This window comes from Passer montanus, unplaced genomic scaffold (assembly GCF_014805655.1).
Source record: "Passer montanus isolate IOZ18808 unplaced genomic scaffold, ASM1480565v1 scaffold30, whole genome shotgun sequence".
Classification (NCBI taxonomy): domain Eukaryota; kingdom Metazoa; phylum Chordata; class Aves; order Passeriformes; family Passeridae; genus Passer; species Passer montanus.
Genome location: NW_024367708.1, coordinates 3,796,486 through 3,816,521, shown reverse-complemented (window position 1 = coordinate 3,816,521; position 20,036 = coordinate 3,796,486). Strand labels below are relative to the sequence as shown.

The window sequence follows — 20,036 nt, the reverse complement described above, 5'->3', positions numbered from 1 at the left end:
ATCTGATAGTGTCATCTTTTAAAAGTGAAAAACCTTCTATTGATTTCACTGCCAGGTTGGATCCTTAAGCAGTGTAAAATAGAGCTGACTCTTGAAACTGTATTGTTGTTCATCTTTTGTTGGCTGCTACAAGGATTCTGCTTCCTGCAGCTGTATTTATAATTGAGAATTAGTTTTAATACATATTTTATTTTAAAAGGTAGATGGAGACCTAATATAATAAAATAAGTTACCAACGGCAGGTTATCAGAATGTTAAGGTGTGGAAATTATACATAGCACTCATTAGCAAGTGTACATTCAGGATAGCCAAAGTGCTGGTATATATGCAGAGTAATACTCCTGGAGAGGTGTCTAGACAGCTTTAGTGCTGTAAATGTTTATTGTCTTTATTCAGTATGTTTGGGAGAACTGTATGGAAATGTGGCCACTAGTAGCACTAGCTAACCTGTACTTAATGCACGTTTTCTTTGGAGATGGTTTTCCAGACCTTCAGTTTTACTGAGCTCAATTTTAGAGGCTCCTTCTTTCTTTCCTGAATTCCCATAAACATTTTGGTTGATTTTCATGCAAAATAATATAAAAATCTTGAAGTTAAGGCTTTACTCAATTCCTTTTTATTTCTATTCAGTGCAAAAAAAAAAAAAAATAAAGTCCATAAAGAGCAAAGATAATGGGAATGGTTCTGAGAGGAAGCACTTTTATGTAGTGGGAAAGTTATCATGTACTCTGGAAAAAAGAAAAAAGGAAAAAAATAAAGCTAGAAACATAAAAAAGTAGAGAAAGGGGGTAGAAAAAATAAAGATGGGGAGAAAGTAGCAAAAGGGCATCTACCCAGAAGCACACAAAAGAAAACTAGTGGTGGAAAAGGAAAAACAAAGGGACATTAGATAAGAATCACTGTAGGAGACTGATTCTACAGCTTCCCACTTTCCCCAGCAGTTCTGATAGAACTGGAAAGGGGTGTGCAGAAGGTTTTACAGCTGTGTGGTGTGTACTTTTGTTTACTTTCAGGTTAACTTTTCTTTCTCTCAGCAATTACAGTAAGTTCATGGAGGTGATGCCACATCTTTCAAAGATAACCAAACACTTAAAAAATTTCAGCATTCATTTGTACATGGTTATCTCATGCAAATGCTTCACTTATATCTAATTTCTACTGTAGATCTAATAAAAAATTCTATAGACTGATTTGGAATAAAAATGGTAGGCTAAGAAAATTAAAACAGAAACAAAACTTTCTCAAATCTTAGAAATATTTTCTGAATTTACTTAGATTTAAATAAGAAGTTCATGTAAACTTTAAAAGCTGAGATACAGCTTGTAGTTACAAATGCTTATATTCTGAAATATAAGTTGTGTTTAGTAATTATGCACTGGGGAGGATTAATTAATTCATAATGTGCTTTATTCACATGGGAACAACACTTTCTATCCTACAAGTAGAAAGAAAGAAAGCTAAGAAACATTTCTGTCTTTCTGTTTTTTAAAAAATAATCATTATGGTGTTATCAAAGTAGATGTATATAAGGTGTTCATGTCCCAAGTGAAGAAAAAATGGCATTGTACTTAAAAATTAGGTGAAAATATGTTGTGTCTGTATGTTCTCTTCAAATTTTTCTAGATCAACAGTTTCTGGGTAGGTTAGCTCACTGTTTCTCATGTTCCCTCGCATATCTCACTTAAATATATGCTCCTCACTTGGGTGGAAAAAATGTTGTGAGAAACGTGCTTACATCTTTAACATAGTAATTGTTCAGTTAATCTCATTTATGGGGGGAAGGAGGCTATACTTCACTGATACCGTTTAAATATCCTATACTGGGTTCTATATAAATAGCTACAAATGTGCACAATGGTTACATTACATGGTATATTTAACAACACAGCTAAATCAGAAAGTGTGAGCTATGCCTTTAGTGATGGGAGTACTAACGATTGCATGCAAGAAGATTTTTTTGCTCTGCAACCATGAAGGAAATAATTGCTGTTCAGCACTATTCAGTTATGTTTGCATATCAGTAAAAACACATGCACAGAGGCTCCACCTACATTCCTGGTGCCCTAGCACTGATACGAGGGCAGTGTACATTAAAGCTTCAGAAGTTGTTACATTTTTCACAACTTGCAAAGTGCATGTAATTTTCAACAGAGTTTATTTGACCACTGACAGATGAAAATGACAAGGTGACATTCAGGTTTTATGATTTTCTTTTATTTTGGGCAAAAAGTACCATAGGGGACATTTTACAGATTTGTTGCATGACTACTTCCGCTGAGGTTTTAAATCTTGTGGGGTTTCTCCTCTTTTTGATTCTTTGAAGATATAAATGTATAAAGCAAATGTTTCTCTTTCATATTTTAGATGGAAGACTTTATTTGAAAACTACTGTCATGTATTGAATTTTTCCTGCTGAAAATAACGTGTGCTACGGTAAAGAACGTTGCAGTAAGACATTGGCTCATAAGGAGTTCTGTGGAAACAAAATGTTTTCAGACCAACTTCCTCAACTTCATTTATCAATGTTCTTCAAAAACGTAAAGAATTCTACAAGAGTGTCCTCCTTTGGTTATCTCCTGTGGCTCAACCTGGAGATCTAGAGAATATTTGTAAATGTACAGTAGCACTGTTCTCACAGCTAAAATCTGCATCTCTGCGCTGGACTATTGTATCCAAAATTACAGGCAGTCAGAACAAGGCTGAGTATTCCCTTTTTCAAGGAATGCAGACTTTCTCCTCCTCTGATGATTCTATATTTGAGCACATCCAATGATCCTTCCAGCGGTGTCCAAGTACACTTACAGACTGTTATACCATACCGAAACCAGCAAGACAGCTCAGAAATGAACTTGTAGAGGGCATAAAAGGATTCTTATTTAAAAAAAAAAGGAAAAAAAAAGGTAAAAGAAGAAAAAAATTATACATTCAGTTTTCAAACAATGATCGTGGGTTTTTCTTCTAAAGACATTTTTTCCACATGCTTTCCAAGAGACCAACACATATATGTAAGACTACATTAAGTGAAATGGAATTTTGTGTAAGTGAAAAGAAATGCTGAATGTAAACAAACTGTTTTACCATTCACAAAGTCTCTTTTCCTAAAATAAAATTTAAAAAAAATAAAAAATAATAATTTCTCATTGTAAACTGGCAGGGGTTTATGAAATAAAAGACTTTGCTTCTTATCAAAATGTTGGTCACATGTACAGTATATAACACAAATCACACAAGGAAGGTATTATGTATGCAGTAGAAATCTAGAGTTTAGGAAATGAAACTTTTAGATAATATTGTTTTGTCACCCTGTTGGTCAGAAAGACACCTTTCTAGTTTTAACGCATGCAGGCATGTAAATATTTGTCCTGGAGTCACAGTATTACTGAATGAGATCTTAAGCATCTGGTAACAAGTCAGAATTCTGTATCAGCCACTTTTATTTGTATATTGAGCCCTGGTTAGTGCCCTGACTAGTGCACTTCTAAGAATGGACTGTGGCTGAGCAGCAAGTCAAAATGCCAGAAATATTTTTATATGTTAATGTCATATTACGTCAATGTTGCTAAAAAAAAAGAAAACCTAACAAACACTTGATGTATCAGTCCAATTCCACGTAGAACTGAGTGATACAGTTGAAGTCTATTGTCCCTCCCACCTTGTCTTAGGGATGGATGGTTATGTGTTACTTTCACTGTCTTTATGAAAGCTACAATATGTGTTTTCACCTTTGTGCTGATAACTGGAAGTAAGCTGCAAAACACTGCTTATTACATTACTAAAAATTATGTTCTTTGCTTTGCATACTTTTGGGTTACCCCTTTAAAGACTGATTTTGTGAATCAGTGCTATTACTGTAAGTTTTGTGATTATGCTTTCTTCATCTAATGTTTTATGCATATAAAATATTATTTATTACACGGAAACATATCAAAACCTTAAATGTTTAAGATGCCTAACTTAAAGCAAATATTTCTTTAAAAGTAGTTCTGATTGGATATTAATATTATTTTGTCAAAAAAAAAATCTAATGTTTTGTAAACTCTAGCACTGAGCTTCTATAGTTTGTAGGTCTTCCTCACAATACTGGTACACATTTATTTTGTGCAGTTCATATTTACTCCACCACAATCCTTTTTTAACAATAGAAAGATGTATATACAAGTTCACATCACAGTAATTTTTTTAAAGAAATATTGAGCAATATTTTTCATTAAATATTGTTGTCTAATACTTTGTAGTGATATTGTTTTCTAACCATGAGTCCTTCTTGATTGTCATAGTTGCTTAAACACACATGGGATTCTGTACTCCAGTTTTTTCATATGCAGTCTTTAAAGGGTTAACAGCTGTAAAGTTAGATGGACTTGTGGCAAGCTTTTGAATCATTCATATCTGAAAGAGAATTAAAAGCCTACAACTGAAATATGTACTAGCATTTACCATTGCTCTGCTCCTTGCATAGAGTCACCTGTAAGTAGGTTTAGTAGTTTTACAGTATATTCTTTCAAGACCTTTGGGAATGCCTCAGTGTTTGGCTTGGTACATAAACAGAAGTGTTAAGGATTAAAGGGGAACCAATTTATGAGCTGGATGTTTAGAAAGAATCTTGCTAAAAACAGTGTAAATATTACAGACCATGAGATGTTACCGTAAGTTGAAGTTTTTTGCCCCTCTTTAGTTTTACAGGTTTGGGTTGGTGTTTTGGTTTTGGGTTTTGATTTGGATTTTTTTTTTTTGCATAGATTATGAAGAAAAGTTGTCCTCATGTTATTGTTTATATGCTTTTGTAATCTTAAAGATATTAATGTCTAGTTGTTCTATATTATAACCATATTTGCGCTCTATGCAAGCCCTTGGAACAGAACATACTCATCTTCATGTAGGACCTATGAAAATTGTCTATTTTTATCTATATATTTAAAGTTTTCTAAAAATGAAAAAAGGTTATTACGAATTTTGTTGTACAAAATCTGTACAAAAATCTGTTTTTACATCATAATGCAAGAATTGGAAATTTTTCTATGGTAGCCTAGTTATTTGAGCCTGGTTTCAATGTGAGAACCACGTTTACTGTTATTGTATTTAATTTTCTTTTCTTTTCAACAATCTGCTAATAAAACTGTCTGAAATCTCCCTGTGACTTTATTTACAGTTCATCTTTATTAAATTTTCTGAAATGTATAACATCAGAGGAATATTTACTTTCTAATGGGAGGCATCTAAAAACAACATAAGTCAGCTCTTTGTAATGTGAGGCGAACAATGCTGAATGATTTTATTTAACATGCAACTGCTTCTATCTCTAATATGAATTACTGTGGTGAAAAACATCATAAAAGCACACTCTGTGGTTATTGTTTAACAAGCATATTTTCCTTTTTTTTTTCTTGCCAGCTAAGCAAACTGCCCCCATCTACATGATTTATTTATGTACATTTCTCAGTTTATGAAGCTGTTATTTGTACCTTTTTCCTTTATATTGTGATATTCCCATGATTCTTATTCCACAAAGCTTTGTGCTGAACAATGTAAAGTAGACACATTGATGGAACAAAACAATATTATTCCTCTAACTACAAAAATGCAGGGGTAATTCTGTTGTTTTTTCTCAAATCTCCTTCACTTGATAAAATATGTTTAGAAACACATTTTCTTAACAAACCTCAAGTATTTAAGCATTTAAACAGGCATTGGCATATCTTTAGGTAGCATTGTGAGAAAAAAAAAGGTGTTTTTTTCCAAGGTCAAGGTTGTTAATTAAGAACGAATTTGGCACTACATTGGTTTTGCTTATAGAAAATTCAGAAGTTGGAGAGGTATGACTGATTTTGAGTATTGTACCTTACTGTCCTGCCTTGCCTGGCCTTGGCTTGCCTTCTCTTCCCATCCTTTCTCTTCTCTTCTCTTCCTTTCTGAACCATACCTACATGAACCCTTCTGCTTTCATTATGGGCAGACCTGGTTGGGACAGCAGAAGAGATTAGCTTTCTTGGATAAGCCCACATCCACTATTCCTCGATGGCCTGGGGACTGACAGGCTTCCTGGGATCCAGCAGCTTGCTGTTGCTGGCTGGCTGACTGGGAGTTTGGTTATCTGTATGTAGGGCAATCACAGTCTCCTTCTGCCTGCATTAAAATATTCTGAATTAGTAAGGATCCCAGCTACGCTGTAGCCAGCTCCCCTACTATAAACTCTGGCACAGCTAAAGCAGGGTAAAAAGCAAACTCATTAATCTCAGTCCGGCTCATGCTGAAACCCAAATTATCTCTACAGTAACAGACTAGCAACCTACCTCTGTGTTTTTAAGCATCCCTGGAAATCATTTCTTTCAGCAGAAAGGAACTGTGCCCTCAGAAGTTCTACCTTACCTCCATTAATAAACAGCTGCTTCATCTGTGCAAGGTACCTGGCATTTAACAGGTCTGAGGTTGGATAGGCTGAGAGATAGCCAGATGTTGATAGTCCTTGTGACAGATAAAATAAATATATGTCAAAACTCAGATCAAAACCTAGAAAGTTTGCCCTTAATATATCTTGCCCTAAATTTGTAGTGGGTTATGCTCAGATCCTGAAGAATTTGGGACTTAGCAGCTAAACATCTAAAGTTTTAGGAAAATCCTTTAAGAACTGACAGACTCAAATAAATGGGAATTACTTTTTTTTTTTTTTTTTTTGTATTTTTGCAGTGGAAAGAGATACAAGGTTGGGTTTTGATCTGAAAAGTAAACCTCTTATTTGTTGAAGCTTCTATAAATTCTTGAACATTGCTTCATTTGTTATGTGCTTACATGTTATTTGACACAAGACTGCAATAAAAAAAGACTGAGGCCAAGATTTTCAAGCGTGACTGCTGATTACAGACACTTCCAGTTTTGCTGGCCAAACTTCAGACATTTTCAATGCCTTTCTTAAAATAAAATATCCTAGCTCAAAAGTTCTGTGAAACTTATTTCTTCAGTAGCTGCTAACTCGTCCATAGGATACTGAGAAATGTATTAGTGTGCCTTTGCTGAGCAGGAGCTTGCCCTGATCAATGGTGATGGTTCCACCATCAGCAGTATCACACTATTTCAAACTACAGCCTCCTGCTTAAAAAGCTTCATTTTCAAAGAGAGAGGAAACAAGGACTTCCTGGAATTCAAGCTCTTAAAAGGAATCAAGTTAGAAATAAAGTCTTGACATCCAGAGTGCTTGGAAACTTTGTAAAAGTTCACCTAAAAGTCAAGTAATATGAACTACTAAGCAATTTGGGAGAATTTGTACATGATCTATGGAGAAACATGATTTTGTCATCCAGATTAGAGTAATAATGGTTGGCATAGTCCAGTGAATTGGTTAATAGATGCTCTAAATTTGATTCATAAAAACACAGCTAGGTTCATCTTGCTGTATTACAGAAGGACAAGAAAACAGATCCCTACTACCAAAACAAAACAAAAAAATAAACAAATAACCCCCCCCAAATTTCAAAACCAATCAAAACCAAACAAACAAAAAAACCAAAACAAAACCCCCAAAACAAAACTTCCAGCTGGATATAAATGTGAAGTCAAAATAAGAGGGATGAAGTGCTAGAACAGTTTTCACAGAGAGGTTTCAGGATCTCCATCTTCAGAGATTTTCAAACCTTAGGTGAGCATGGCCCTGAGAAACCTGATCTAACTGTCTGCAGTTAAAAAATATTAGACTGCTTGACCTTCAGAGGCCATTCCAAACTCAGTTTTTTGTGGTTCTAGAACCACGAGGCTTATTTGCATGATGCCCTTCTGGGCATAACACTTTCTGCATCCAGCTTAACAAGGAGCAAAATTTTGTCCTATAAATAGCAGTTGTCAGATCTGGAATAGAAATTGCTGTGATATATTTAAGCATTCACAGCTTTTTGATCTTCCATATCAGGAGGCCAGAAGAATGATCTGTACTAACAGCAAGATGTGAAAGAAGATACAGGAAGTGAATACAAAGCGGATTGAAATGGCACCTATTTTAATACAGATATAATTAATTTAAATAATAAGAATGGAAGCTGTAGCAACTTTGTCAATCAGTTCTCAGATGAATTTTCTAGCAATAAATAAATATAAGGCAAAGTGAATAAATAATATGTGTAATAATATAAATAACAGCTGTTGGGGCTAAAGACAGTAAGCTGATGCAGTTTTCTTGGATATACTCGCCAGTCTTTGAGGAAATTGGAAATTATAAACTGTAACAGATAGATCCTCCTTTAAAAATATGCTTCCTGTATTTTTGTAAGATGGGTTTCTTGAAATGGGTTCTGCAAGGCAACCAACTATTTTGGAACTGTATAGATTTTTACTAGTCTGAGATACAGAGGACTTTGAAGCAGTCAATTTGGATTGTTGGTTTCTCTGTCAAGTAAGTATTGTCAAGCAGATTGGGAAGTATGGCAAGGTTAAATTTGGCATTTTAAAACTGAAGAGACAAAAGGAGTGACTTTGAGCTTCAGTGTCTGTGAAGATGTATTATGGTACAAGCATATTTAACTAGTTCTGCCTTCAGAACCAATTTTTCAGTGTTTTTGGTTTAGAGGTGCTAATTGTGGGGCAAATTGCAAGGTAGAGAGATGAAAACTAAGGTCTTGGTGAGGAAAGCAGGGTAAAGGAATGAGGCTGCCATTGAATTTTGAACAGAACATAGGGATGGCAGAAAATAGGAGATTTCAGGCATCAAGATGGAAGTTAATAGTGATGCAATAAGGAGAAACAGGATTCTAAAGATACTCTTTAGAAAGATGTGGTAAGATACAGCTGCAGCAAACAAACTCATTTGGCAGCGTCCTGGGCAAGCAGACATTGTTCTCAATTCAATTCAGAAGCAACTAATAACCATTTGGCTTCTGTTCACTGTGACCAAACTGATGCTGCAGAATCTGGCTGGTCAGTGATGGGATGATATATTGGAAGCCAGAAATAAGTTTCTACATGGATCTCTTGAACAATCTGAACTCAATTTAACAATTGAAGAGGACAGAGATAAAGTATTACCTTCTTTGTGAGCTGATCAATAACAAGCACACCTCTGGGAAACAGATGCTTCAACAAATGCCAGTATTACCCTTGAAAGCCATTTCAGTGCTGGAAGCTGAACAGGTTCATAGGACACCTTACACAGAACTTACAGAATCAGTAAATATAATAATAATTATTATTATTAATAAAGAAGTTCTAATTCTCAGTTTTTACAGGTAAAATCTTATCCGATTTGCCTTCAACAACATTGCAAGTGTATATGTGGTATATATGTGTCTTTTAGAAGATAAGACTCAAGTGATGAATTATGGGTTTAAAACAAAATCACAGCAAAAGGTAAACTAAGCTATTGACAAGCTTGGAGAAAAAAGGGTAGCAATTAAAGCACAAAATTAGCTCAATGATTTCAGGATTCAAAACGTGAAAAAATAAATTCTAACAGTATCCACATGCCTAATTCAAAATCATAATAAAATGCATTTTTGAAGTATGCGATGCTTACTAAGTGTTTCCATGATTCTTCTGAACATGCCTTGGGCACTGATGATGATGTATCAGTTCCCTTTTGAAGCACCTAGATACCTAGCATGGGCATGACCTCCTCTTGGAGCCAAAATCTTAGTTCAACAAAGTTATGCATTGGGCATTTCACTGCACCAGGAATCTCATTACATAACCTAGAAGAATAATTGGAAATAAGAAAATGCACAGTTGCTAATCCCAACTATTTCTATAGTTCCACAGCTCAAGAGCCCAATCACCCTTGTGCCCTACTGCTAGTTTGAACAGCACACTCTGCTGTATTTTTGTTCATGTTACTTCTCCCCCACGTACATGAAGCTGTAACTGTTTAGTATTAGCCTTCTGCTGATGGAGAGGAGAGGAGAGGAGAGGAGAGGAGAGGAGAGGAGAGGAGAGGGAGTGTAAACCCACTGAGAATAAGAAACAACCTGCATGGCACCCCCCATGCTTTCTTGAGCAAGTGTTCCTACCACTTGCCCTGAGAAGTGGACAGGCCTGGTGTCCTCTAGCTCCTGTCTTTTAAAGGTATATTAAAAGTGCATCTACGTGAGTAGTTTTGTATGCAAAGATGGGCCTCTGAAGGATTAATTTGCCTTGCATTTGAGCTTCTGATATGTATATGGCCTCCTAAAGCAGTTTCTTTTGCTGGTGGAACTTAGTCATGTGAAAGGATATCATCTGGATTTTTTCACTTGCACTCAAATGGCCTCAGCAGCTGGTGCTCTGTACAAGCCTAGGACTGGAAACCAGTAGAAACTTCATTGCTGGTAATGCCATGGTGAGGTCATGCAGTGCTGGAAGTGCAGCTGGAATTGCATCATGTCATAGTGTGGTCCTTCCTCCTTGCATCACAGCAGACAGCAATGGAAACACGCTCCGTGATTGGAACTGCTGCCCTCTGCAATGCACCGTCTCCAAAAGGTCCCAGAAACCCTGCTGAGGTTTGGGTTTGAAGTGGAGCTGATAAATCGGAGCTGGTAGGTGGGGTTTTGGCATGAGTGAAGTCTTTGAATTGAGCATGTGGGTACTGAGGAGCCATCTTATGAAGCTGCAAATTAATGGCATCAGGGATATTCTGCCTTGCTATACTAAATATTTTTACAGACAAATTATGCTTAAATCAATTAGCTATTTATTGATTCACAAACTTTTTATTTATTTCCAGGTGCTACTTGAATGAAGACAGATTGTGGTAATAATAACTAGTGCTTTTCCTTTTACTTTACTAAACCACTGTCAGCATTCAGAAAGATTATATTTGGGACTGTATGAGGAGTGTATTTTGTTGTGAGAACAACAGGCACTTACCTTAGGACTCCTGCTAACCCTAGGCCTTTCTATAAAACTCGCATGAGTAAATGAGTTGTAGAATGCATTTTTCTAATAGTCTGCAGTTGTATGTTTTATTCAAGTTTAAAAGTACTTCACCCTTTTAACAAATGCTGCATATTCATCTAAGAAGTGGTCATTAAGGAAAGTGCCACTATATCATTCCTTTGTATTTAATTTGGGGGAAGAAAGAGAAAACTGTACTTTGAGTAAGGTTTATTTCTTTTTCAATTTAGGTAATTTCTTTTTTTTTTTTTATCTAAGCTGGCCATGTTCAATTTAAATCATTGTGCAAATTGTTGGTGAGATGCTTTTATTTGAATCAGCAAGCATTTGGCCACAGTGAATGAGCTTCTGGCAAACAAGAATATTAGTGCCAGGAGACATCTTGGAAAACTACAGTTTGTTTTTGTGCATCACAAACAGTTTTCAGTGTTAAAAGTTATGTGTTTCTTAAATATTGTTCCATTCAAGGTAAAAAGGGTTTCTTGCTTCTTTGATTTTCATTCCATTCTTCTATCACTGCATGTAAAGAAATAAGTTTAACAGGAATGCAGATAAAAAGCAAAGTGTTCAAGTTTCATCAGTTGTTCTCCATTTTGCTTTCTCAACTCAATAACATTTTTTAGTACTTTATTTTTTTCCTAGATGGTATAATTTCCAAAATACACATTAGAAAATTCTTATGCAGTTTTTCATATTTGATTAGGCTTTAGCAGTGTAGTAACCAGGGCAGATAGGGCAATAACTAATTAGTCTGCAGACCACAGGGAGTTCAACACAGGTATTTACTTGGCTGACAGAGTATTTTTCTGCTCAAAGGCAGAAGAGGAGCTAGCAAGGACTGTGGAGAGCACTTTGGCCACAGCTGATTCTATCTGCCATTTTCTCTGAGTCAGTGCTTTACCTGCTAACCCTCCACCACCTGTGGTTCTTCTGCAGGTGTGCAATAGATCCAACACCCGCAAAGAGACAGAAGGTCAATGTGTACAAACTGCTCACATTTTATTCCTCCCCAATACACTGATTTTACTGAGCATATGCAAAAGTGTTGTCCTTTATATACTCGCTAGAATAGAGTTTTCCGGGACATGGAAAGGGCTCATTACTTATGCAAGACAATCACCCTGAATGTGTGTAGTAGGATGTCCTAGGATGTGGCACAGCCACAGTCTTCCTTTCATTTTAGTAAAACATGGTCAAAACACCCCCATACAAAAAAAAACCACACAAAAACCCCAAAACAAAACCAAAAAACATCTCAAGCAAAAAACTCTAAAAACAACCAACCAAGCAAAGAGGTTGAAATTATTTACAATTCTGGAGGGGTGCAGCATCTAGTATGGGTCAGGCTGAGAAGATTTTTTGAAAAGACAGCTTCACTTTGAAGAATGAGAGAGAACGACATAAAAAGATTGCTGTACACTGTTTGGACACAGAGTTCCTGAACTTTGGTGATTACATATAATTTACCAGTGTATTTCTTGCTTTAGCATACAACCCACACCTGACTTCTCAGTCATAGCTAATCACAAACCCTTCCTAACCCCCAGTGACATGCAAATTGAATTGCTTGCACACAGGTCCAGTCACCTGTATGTGCTGCCATTGTGAATTCAACTTTGTTATTTCAGTCTCTATTCCACTAGCTGCCCCTTTATTCAGATACTCACTTGTCTGGGAGACGAAAGGAAGAAAGATTCAGCCCCAAGATACCTGTCATTGAAGCAAGTTTTTTTCTTCCATTCCAGCCAATAGGTCAGAGTCTCTTTCTACTGGGTGAATATTGTTCCCAGTTCACTGTGTTTCACTGATACTTCCAAGGACTTTGAAAGAACAGTTAAGGGATCTTTCAGTCTTAGCAAGGAATGGGATGCTCCAACTTAAGACTTCTTTTCAGATACCCCTAGTTTTCCTTAAAATCAATATCCTCCAAAGAATGAATTTCTGAACCGTGAAAGAAGCTTTAAATACAGTTTCTTTGAGAAATTCCTATTTATTCTGAATTACTCTTGAATAAAAAATCTTAATTGCTAAAATTTGTGCACCCTACTGCCATGAGATTAAAAAAAACAATCTATTTCTTATGTTTTTCCAATATTTTAAATTCTCTTCTTTTGTGTGTGTGTTTCCATTCAGATACATATACTGAATTCAGGATCCTGTTTGGAACTCTTGAGATACTCTGGTGGGAGTTACAACCATGTATCACTCTCCCACAAAAGGATAACAAATGAATACTGATAGGAAGGTGTTCATGCTTTTCTGTAGGGTGTAGGCATCATACTTTTCTCTAGAGTGTTATTCCCTTTAAGTCCCAAGACCTGGATAATGGCATGCAGATTGAGCCTACTGAATAGGAATCAAGCAGGTAACATTTTTTAAAACAGCTGTTGATGTTTTCTGACATTGGAGTGGTAGGAAGATTTAATAAACACATGTATACCTAGTTTTTCCAAGACATACTTTGTTGTGTACTGGAATTTGAAACTGCATGAATATCTATTTAAAAATTCACTGGACACTTGTGTTTTTGTTTAATCCCATGAAGCCCTTAGTTGCATCCTAAATGAGTTACATACCTCCAGAAATCTGGACTTTAGAGGTGAAAGAATCTTGGACAATGGCCCTATTGTTAATCATTATTTCCAGTATAATGTAACAAATGTTCTAACCTTGAAAGGAGGCAGGGGAGTAAAACCCTAGCCTGCCTACTTATCCTTTTTCCTTCCAGGTTTTATTCTTTTACAGCTGTAGCAGTACAAAGCAGCTACAACTAAGAATATGAATCACCGTTGCTATTGTCATTAACTTAATGCCCATGTGTAGATTTATCTGCAGACTTTCAGTTTGATAAACTGTTGGCATGTAAATATTTCCTTGAAGAAATTCCAGTCCAGCTGCTTTTGTTTACAAATCTATCAATGGTTAACACCACAGAATGTATTTTGCCAGTGTCTGAATTATAATTACAACATCTTTAATTGTGAATTCATTATAAAAGAGGAGGACAAAACTATATAATAAATATTTTTCAGATTTTGGAACCATGCCAGCAGCTTTGCCTGCATTAATTTTTAAAAATGTAAGGACTTGTCAGTCTCCATTCTATTATTCTTTGTTATTCTTTATTTGTACAGTTAATTTTGAAAAAACTCTTTCCGAATAATTATTTCATTGTACTTATTTTGCCTTCAGAGGTTCTTCTGCTTATTTCTTGTTTTAACTTCTTGACTTCTTCTTGATCATTCTATGGATTTAATTAAGAGTTGATTTTGATACACCAGTCACAGTAACATCTAAACTGACCTGAATACTGAGTATTTGCAGGTTTGCAAAAAAAATTTTTGAGATAAAGATCAAAGAAACTCTGGAATTTTACTTGGCAGCAGGTTATTGGCTTTGCTTGTTGCTGTTTTGACCAGCGATGCAGAGAGTTGTGCTTTGAATTTATTGAACTCTCGCTGGTTTGTATAATTGTTTGTTACAACTTAATTACAATTCAGTACAATTTTCATGGATCAGGTCTGGAGGCAAACTATGAAATTTATTATCGCTAAATTAGGATAGCTAAAAGTTAAATTTGAGCTACATATAGACCTATTTATAGCCAATGGACAAAATCCACACCTCAAAATAATAAATCATGTGTTATCAACCCTTGGGTGCCTCTTTTAGGATTAGATGAATCACTTGTGAAGGTACCTATTTGTCTTTATTAGTCAACAAAAGAGTACCTTTTAGCCAACAGCTATGGCAGGAGATGAGGTTTGCCTGGGAATTGCTGTAAGAGCTGTTGGGAAGCACTTTGGTTTCACTAGCTTGTCCCACAAAACTTCTCCCAGGATTTCATATCCTTTGCATGTGAATCCTTTCAACTAGTTTTTGAGCCCTCTAGTGTCACCAGTAAGAGGGTCCACCACATCTGTGTATGCCTTGGTGGTTTCCTCATTTTGCTTATGATAGTCACATAAGTTTGCATGTATCTGCTGTGCAGAATTTGAGGGGCACAATTGTGAGCTCTGGAATGCAACAACATCTGGTCTTTTTTTTAGGTTTCTTTGAAGACTTTTGGGTAGTTGGAGGAAATTGGGATTTTTAATTTTCTACAGGATTCTAAATTTTTTTATTGCCTAAATTGCATTTTTAAAAAATCAAGCCTTTTCAGATGTAAAAAAGAAAATAATGCAAATAAATAATTGTGTAATTATACACTTTTTTGGTCATGGTTTCTCATTTTCCCTGCTAGAAGTGAAGGAATACTTTTCAACAACAATCTTATGTAGAACTAAGAGATAACTTTGAAAAGTTAATTCCTGTTCATGCATTTTAAGAATTTAACTTTCACATGATAAATCAGTCTTCCCAATAAAATACCCTGTAGTCACACAGGTGTTTTTCTGGAATATTCTGAGGAAAATCTTATTTTCTCAACTTAATTCTATAAGTATAGGTGTCTGTGATTTTTCGCTGAGACTAGGAAATGCATCCTTTTTTTCTTTAGCTGTATAGTTAATTTAGTCAGTGTCCTGGGTTGGCGGAACCAAGACAGTCAGCTTCTTTCTGAAAATGCTTTCTTAGGTAGCTCTACTGTGGTAGTGAGTCTCATGGTAATCATGAACTTTTTATCTCTTGAATTTCTTTCACATTTGAAGCTACAGAAGCAACTAAAAAGCTAATCAATTACCTTGAGTAAGGTAATAGGAAGAGTTTCTATCAGGAACGAGTAATGACAACAAAAGAAAAATTTTGTGTTTCACATAGAAACAGACTGACAAACTTAAAACTTTCTTTATATCCAATTATTGTTCTTTCAGTTTGTGCATACTGTCTATGTATATGATAGATGATCAGCTTACAGTTGCAGTTTATCAAGGAGTGTAGGTTAAACCTCTTTTAGACTTATAAGTCATATGGCTGTTTAGAGCTCTTGAAATCAGATATCCATCTCCCCTCCCTGTTTCAGTACACTGTTCTAATGGTCCCACTCTCCATCAAATTATCTTAGACTATTTTACTGGATTAAAACATATTATTTGTGTTTTTTCTTAAAAGTAATGAGATGCTACTTTTAGCTACTGCTCTATTTATTAAATCCATGCTGAGTGTACAGTCGTTTAATTTTGTTGCTGTTTATTTAAGATAAAGTTCTCAAGGTTTGGTTATTAGTAATAACACTTAGAGATTAACTCTGTTCAGGTACAATATTGATTAACTCTCTCATTTATGAAACCACTAGAAAATATTTAGCTATATAATTCATTGACTTTCCACATTATCAGCCTGTGAATTATATGACTAAACTTGATGGGCTGACAATGTGAATGATAAATTCTTTCAGTAGAGTATTTTTGATGTATTTTATCTTTCTCTGGTACATTATCAAAAATGAAACTTTGTCCATTACATTTAGAATATCTGTTGTAAGTAGTTGCCATCTAGTGCCAGCACGCATTTCTATTCACAGGTAATGGTGCAATACTTAAACTTTGGAGGCCAATATGTTTCTCTCAATTTGTAATGTAGTGAGGTTATGTCATGTCCATAACGGGAAGTAAATAACATGCTTTGACATGAATGGACACTTCAGGCAATCATTAAAATAACTGAGTGTGGTGGAGAGTTAGAAAGATGAGGAGTAGGAGAGCTGCATGTTCATTCATTGACTTCTCCAGCACTGTGGTTTGCTGAATGTGTGATGCTCATGATCTTGTAGTGAATCCATGTGATGGGACAGGAAATGGTTCTTCTGTTGTGATAAAATGTTAGATCCTCCAGGGGAATATATTATAAATAAGAAAAACTTTGCAAATTCTTATCCCCACCTTAGAGAGTAATTCAGAACATAATTCTAACATGGCATTAGGTCATTGGGAGAGTGGATTTGTGCTGTTGCCCCTCCACATCCTTTCAAATTTGTTCAGTTTACAAACAAGTTGAACGTGGAAGGTTTCTTGCTAGTTTTGCCACATATGTGAGAGCTCAGGAGGATTTCTTTTCAAACAAAATACTGCAATAAGATTTTACTGAACTATTGTGTAAGTGATGAGTGACTTTTAAAAGATATTCCAGCAGAACCACAATCAGTAATACTTTCGTATTTTTTAAATGACTATGAAAGGAGAGATAACATCTGGAGAAAGCAAAGGTGAAATTGGAACAACCCCTTTAAAATCATCCTAATGTTAAATATAGCCTGTATAGCTGAGTACAGCCAAATGAGTATGTTAGTTTATTCCCTTAATAGTTTTTTATTTCAGTAAATAATGAAAAGTTGAAAATTAAAGATTTTTTTTTTGTCCCTGGGGCTGTGGTTTCATCCATTGGATTAATTTATCATGCTGTGTCTTCACACCTCTTTTTCAAAAAAATGGACTTCAGTTCCTCACTGCGCTGTAATCTTGGTCCAAGGTCCCAAACACTGAAGTATTGGGTAGAGGTGGGCTTTTTCAGTTCACTTTTAAGAAATCATGAAAACTGTGATTTGCAGATTAGCTGAAATTCTTGTCATTGTTTGTTTCTAGAAAAGTAGATAATTGATATGCATATGAAAACTCAACTACAGCTCCCTGTAGAGCTTTTGGTTGAATTCTAGAATCAGTTTTATCTATAACTTCTAACCCTGATGCATCCTCTTAAAGAAAGTGAAGCTATTAGATAACAAAGGGATATTTTATTACCCCTTTACCATCTCCTTTAAGACTTTATTCCCAGGCTTCAGCTCCGTCTTCTGTGTGTGTGAAAGTAGCTATGTGTGAATACTTCTGATTGCATTGTGAGATTGTAGACGATTAAAAAAAGAGTGTAGTAGGAAGTGAGATTTACCTTTTGACTTCTATCTTTTCCATCTGCTATAATACTCACACACACACACATGTACATGCACACACACTTTTGTTTCCAAGCGCAAAGTGGTTGTGGTGGTGAAAATGAGTGAAACTGATCTTGCCAAGAATAATCTTTCTCCACCTCCCTTTCCTTTTTGCAAGACTGTCTAAACCCTGAGCTGACACTGAAGGTGATGCCCACAACTGCCATTCCAAGTCCTGATCCGGCAAATTTACAGCTAAATTCTGTTTCCTTTCAGAGCCGAAGGAGCGAAGTTATACTGGGAAGAAGAGTCATGCTGTGCCATACTTCCTTTCTGAGGGAAGGAAGAAAACTTAAAAGACTTCTGTTTTTTCCACAGTATATTTCACCCAAGGAGTAATTTTATGTTCTAGAGTGTACAGAGGACCCAGAAGATATTGGCTGGAAAAACCATATAATTTATGTGTTAGGTGTCTTAAAGGCCGTGTAGTGCTACTGCTTACCACACTACAGCTTAGAGAATTTCCTGTGCATTGTCACCTCTTCCCAGGTCTCTCTCCTATGAAGGTTGTAACATTGAGTCCAATGAGCTTTCTGTTTTACTCTTCACTCATCCAATCTCCCCCATATCCTGATCCTTATCGCATATAAAATTCCTTGGTAAACCATTCTTCTCCAGATACTTTGTATCTACTATACATTTCTCGTTGCATTACCAAGAAACCAAAGAAATTAGTTATTTTTCTGATAGAAACTGCCTTTGGAAAGTCATAATTTTATCTTTTTAGATTATTTTTCTTCTTCATAAAATGAACCCTTGTGGGAATCCATGGGATTCCCTGACCTTTCAAAACTCTTCAAACCACTAGGCTCTCAAACATTGTCTTAAACAAACAAACAAATAAACAACAACAACAAAAGTTTCAGGTTACTACCTATTCATTTTTGAGGCAGAATGGATTTGCCATGGAACACTGTCATGTTGAGCAAAGTATACATATTCTTACAAGAAGGCAGGTAAGCCAGCTGTGACACAGATCACTAAACATGTTTTGGCATTAAGCTGGCTACTTACAAGACTCATATACCCCACATCCAAGATTGATCTTCTTTGGTGCATTTTATATCAACATATGGATAGGCAATTATACTGTACTCAAATCATGTCAATCTATCACTGCTCTCAATCAATATGGTGGCTGGTTTTCAACTATTTATAAATAAAAGTGCTCATATATGCCAAACATCTTGTAAAAGTACAGTTAGTTAGAATAAAGAGCGTATTTGTTCTTGTATTGATGTCCTTGTCATGCATTGTAGGGTTAGTTTTTTACTTGTAGTTTTTTAAATTCAATATTGTGTTTAACTTTTTGTTTGCAGTGGAGTTTACTTGCCTGATTTCACTTTCCATTCTGAGTTCAGATAAGTATGTACATGTTAAAATGTACAAGTGAATACTTGTACAGGCACAAATTGCAGCTCTGTACTTTTCACTGGAAATTAATAGAAGGAGACCTCCTAGAAAATGCTATGCAAATTGTTGTCTAAAAACATTATTTTTCCATTAACATTGTGCCTTGTATAAAGGTATGAGGTTAGAGCAGGAGAAAAAGTTAAGGAAATCATATTCAATATAAGTTTTCTCAACCACTTTAAAAATTGATTTTAAGATGTTACCTCATAAAAATGTGGTGGCAATTTAATATTATGTATCTTTAATGTATCAACTTCTAGACTTTTAGGCGAAATTTTATTTTATTCTATTCATTTTAGTGGTTAGGCATTTATTTCCTGACCTCTCAGAGCTACCTAAACAGCTCTCCAGGTAAAGTGACTTGGGTGCCTTCTCAAGTGGCCTTCTCAAGTGCAGAGGGAGAACTGAGATGAACTTTAAGTGTTTCCTCCAGTTTTTCATATGAACTAAGGAAATTTGTGTGGCTTCAATACAAAACTATCAGTTACCCACAATATTAAATTCAAAGCCAGTCTTAAGTTCATGAGCCTTAACAAACCTCTTGATGAACCTCATTTATGTTTGGCATTTCTAATGAAACACAATACCACAAGGGTTTCAGGTGGTTTTGGGTTTCACATGGTTTTGGGTTTCATTGCAAACATCTTCAACATAATTACTATTTGAAAATATAAAATGCCATGGAGAAAATCTTTGCTAGGTGTAAACTGACAACTCTACACGAAGTTCACTGTCAACAAACAGCCTTCAAGATATGATCCGTTAATTAATAAGCAATACTTATCATTGACCCCACTTAAAATCGTACTGTATCATATAATTTGCAGAAATATGCAGATTTATACAGAAAATATGCGGGATTTTAAGTTCTGTTTGGGCACCTAAATAAATGAAGTTTTTTTACATGATG

General features: G+C 35.5%; 1 protein-coding gene across 1 annotated transcript in view; it reads left to right on the top strand.

Moving 5' to 3' along the window:
- Positions 1 to 2,898, top strand: part of DACH1 (dachshund family transcription factor 1) — a 352,682-nt gene extending 349,784 nt beyond the window's left edge. Inside the window, exon 12 of the mRNA XM_039714612.1 lies at positions 2,365 to 2,898. Within this exon, the coding sequence (XP_039570546.1) occupies positions 2,365 to 2,402 (38 nt within the window). The 3' untranslated portion in view covers positions 2,403 to 2,898. The remainder of the gene's footprint in view (positions 1 to 2,364) is intronic.
- Positions 2,899 to 20,036: the final 17,138 nt, after the last annotated feature.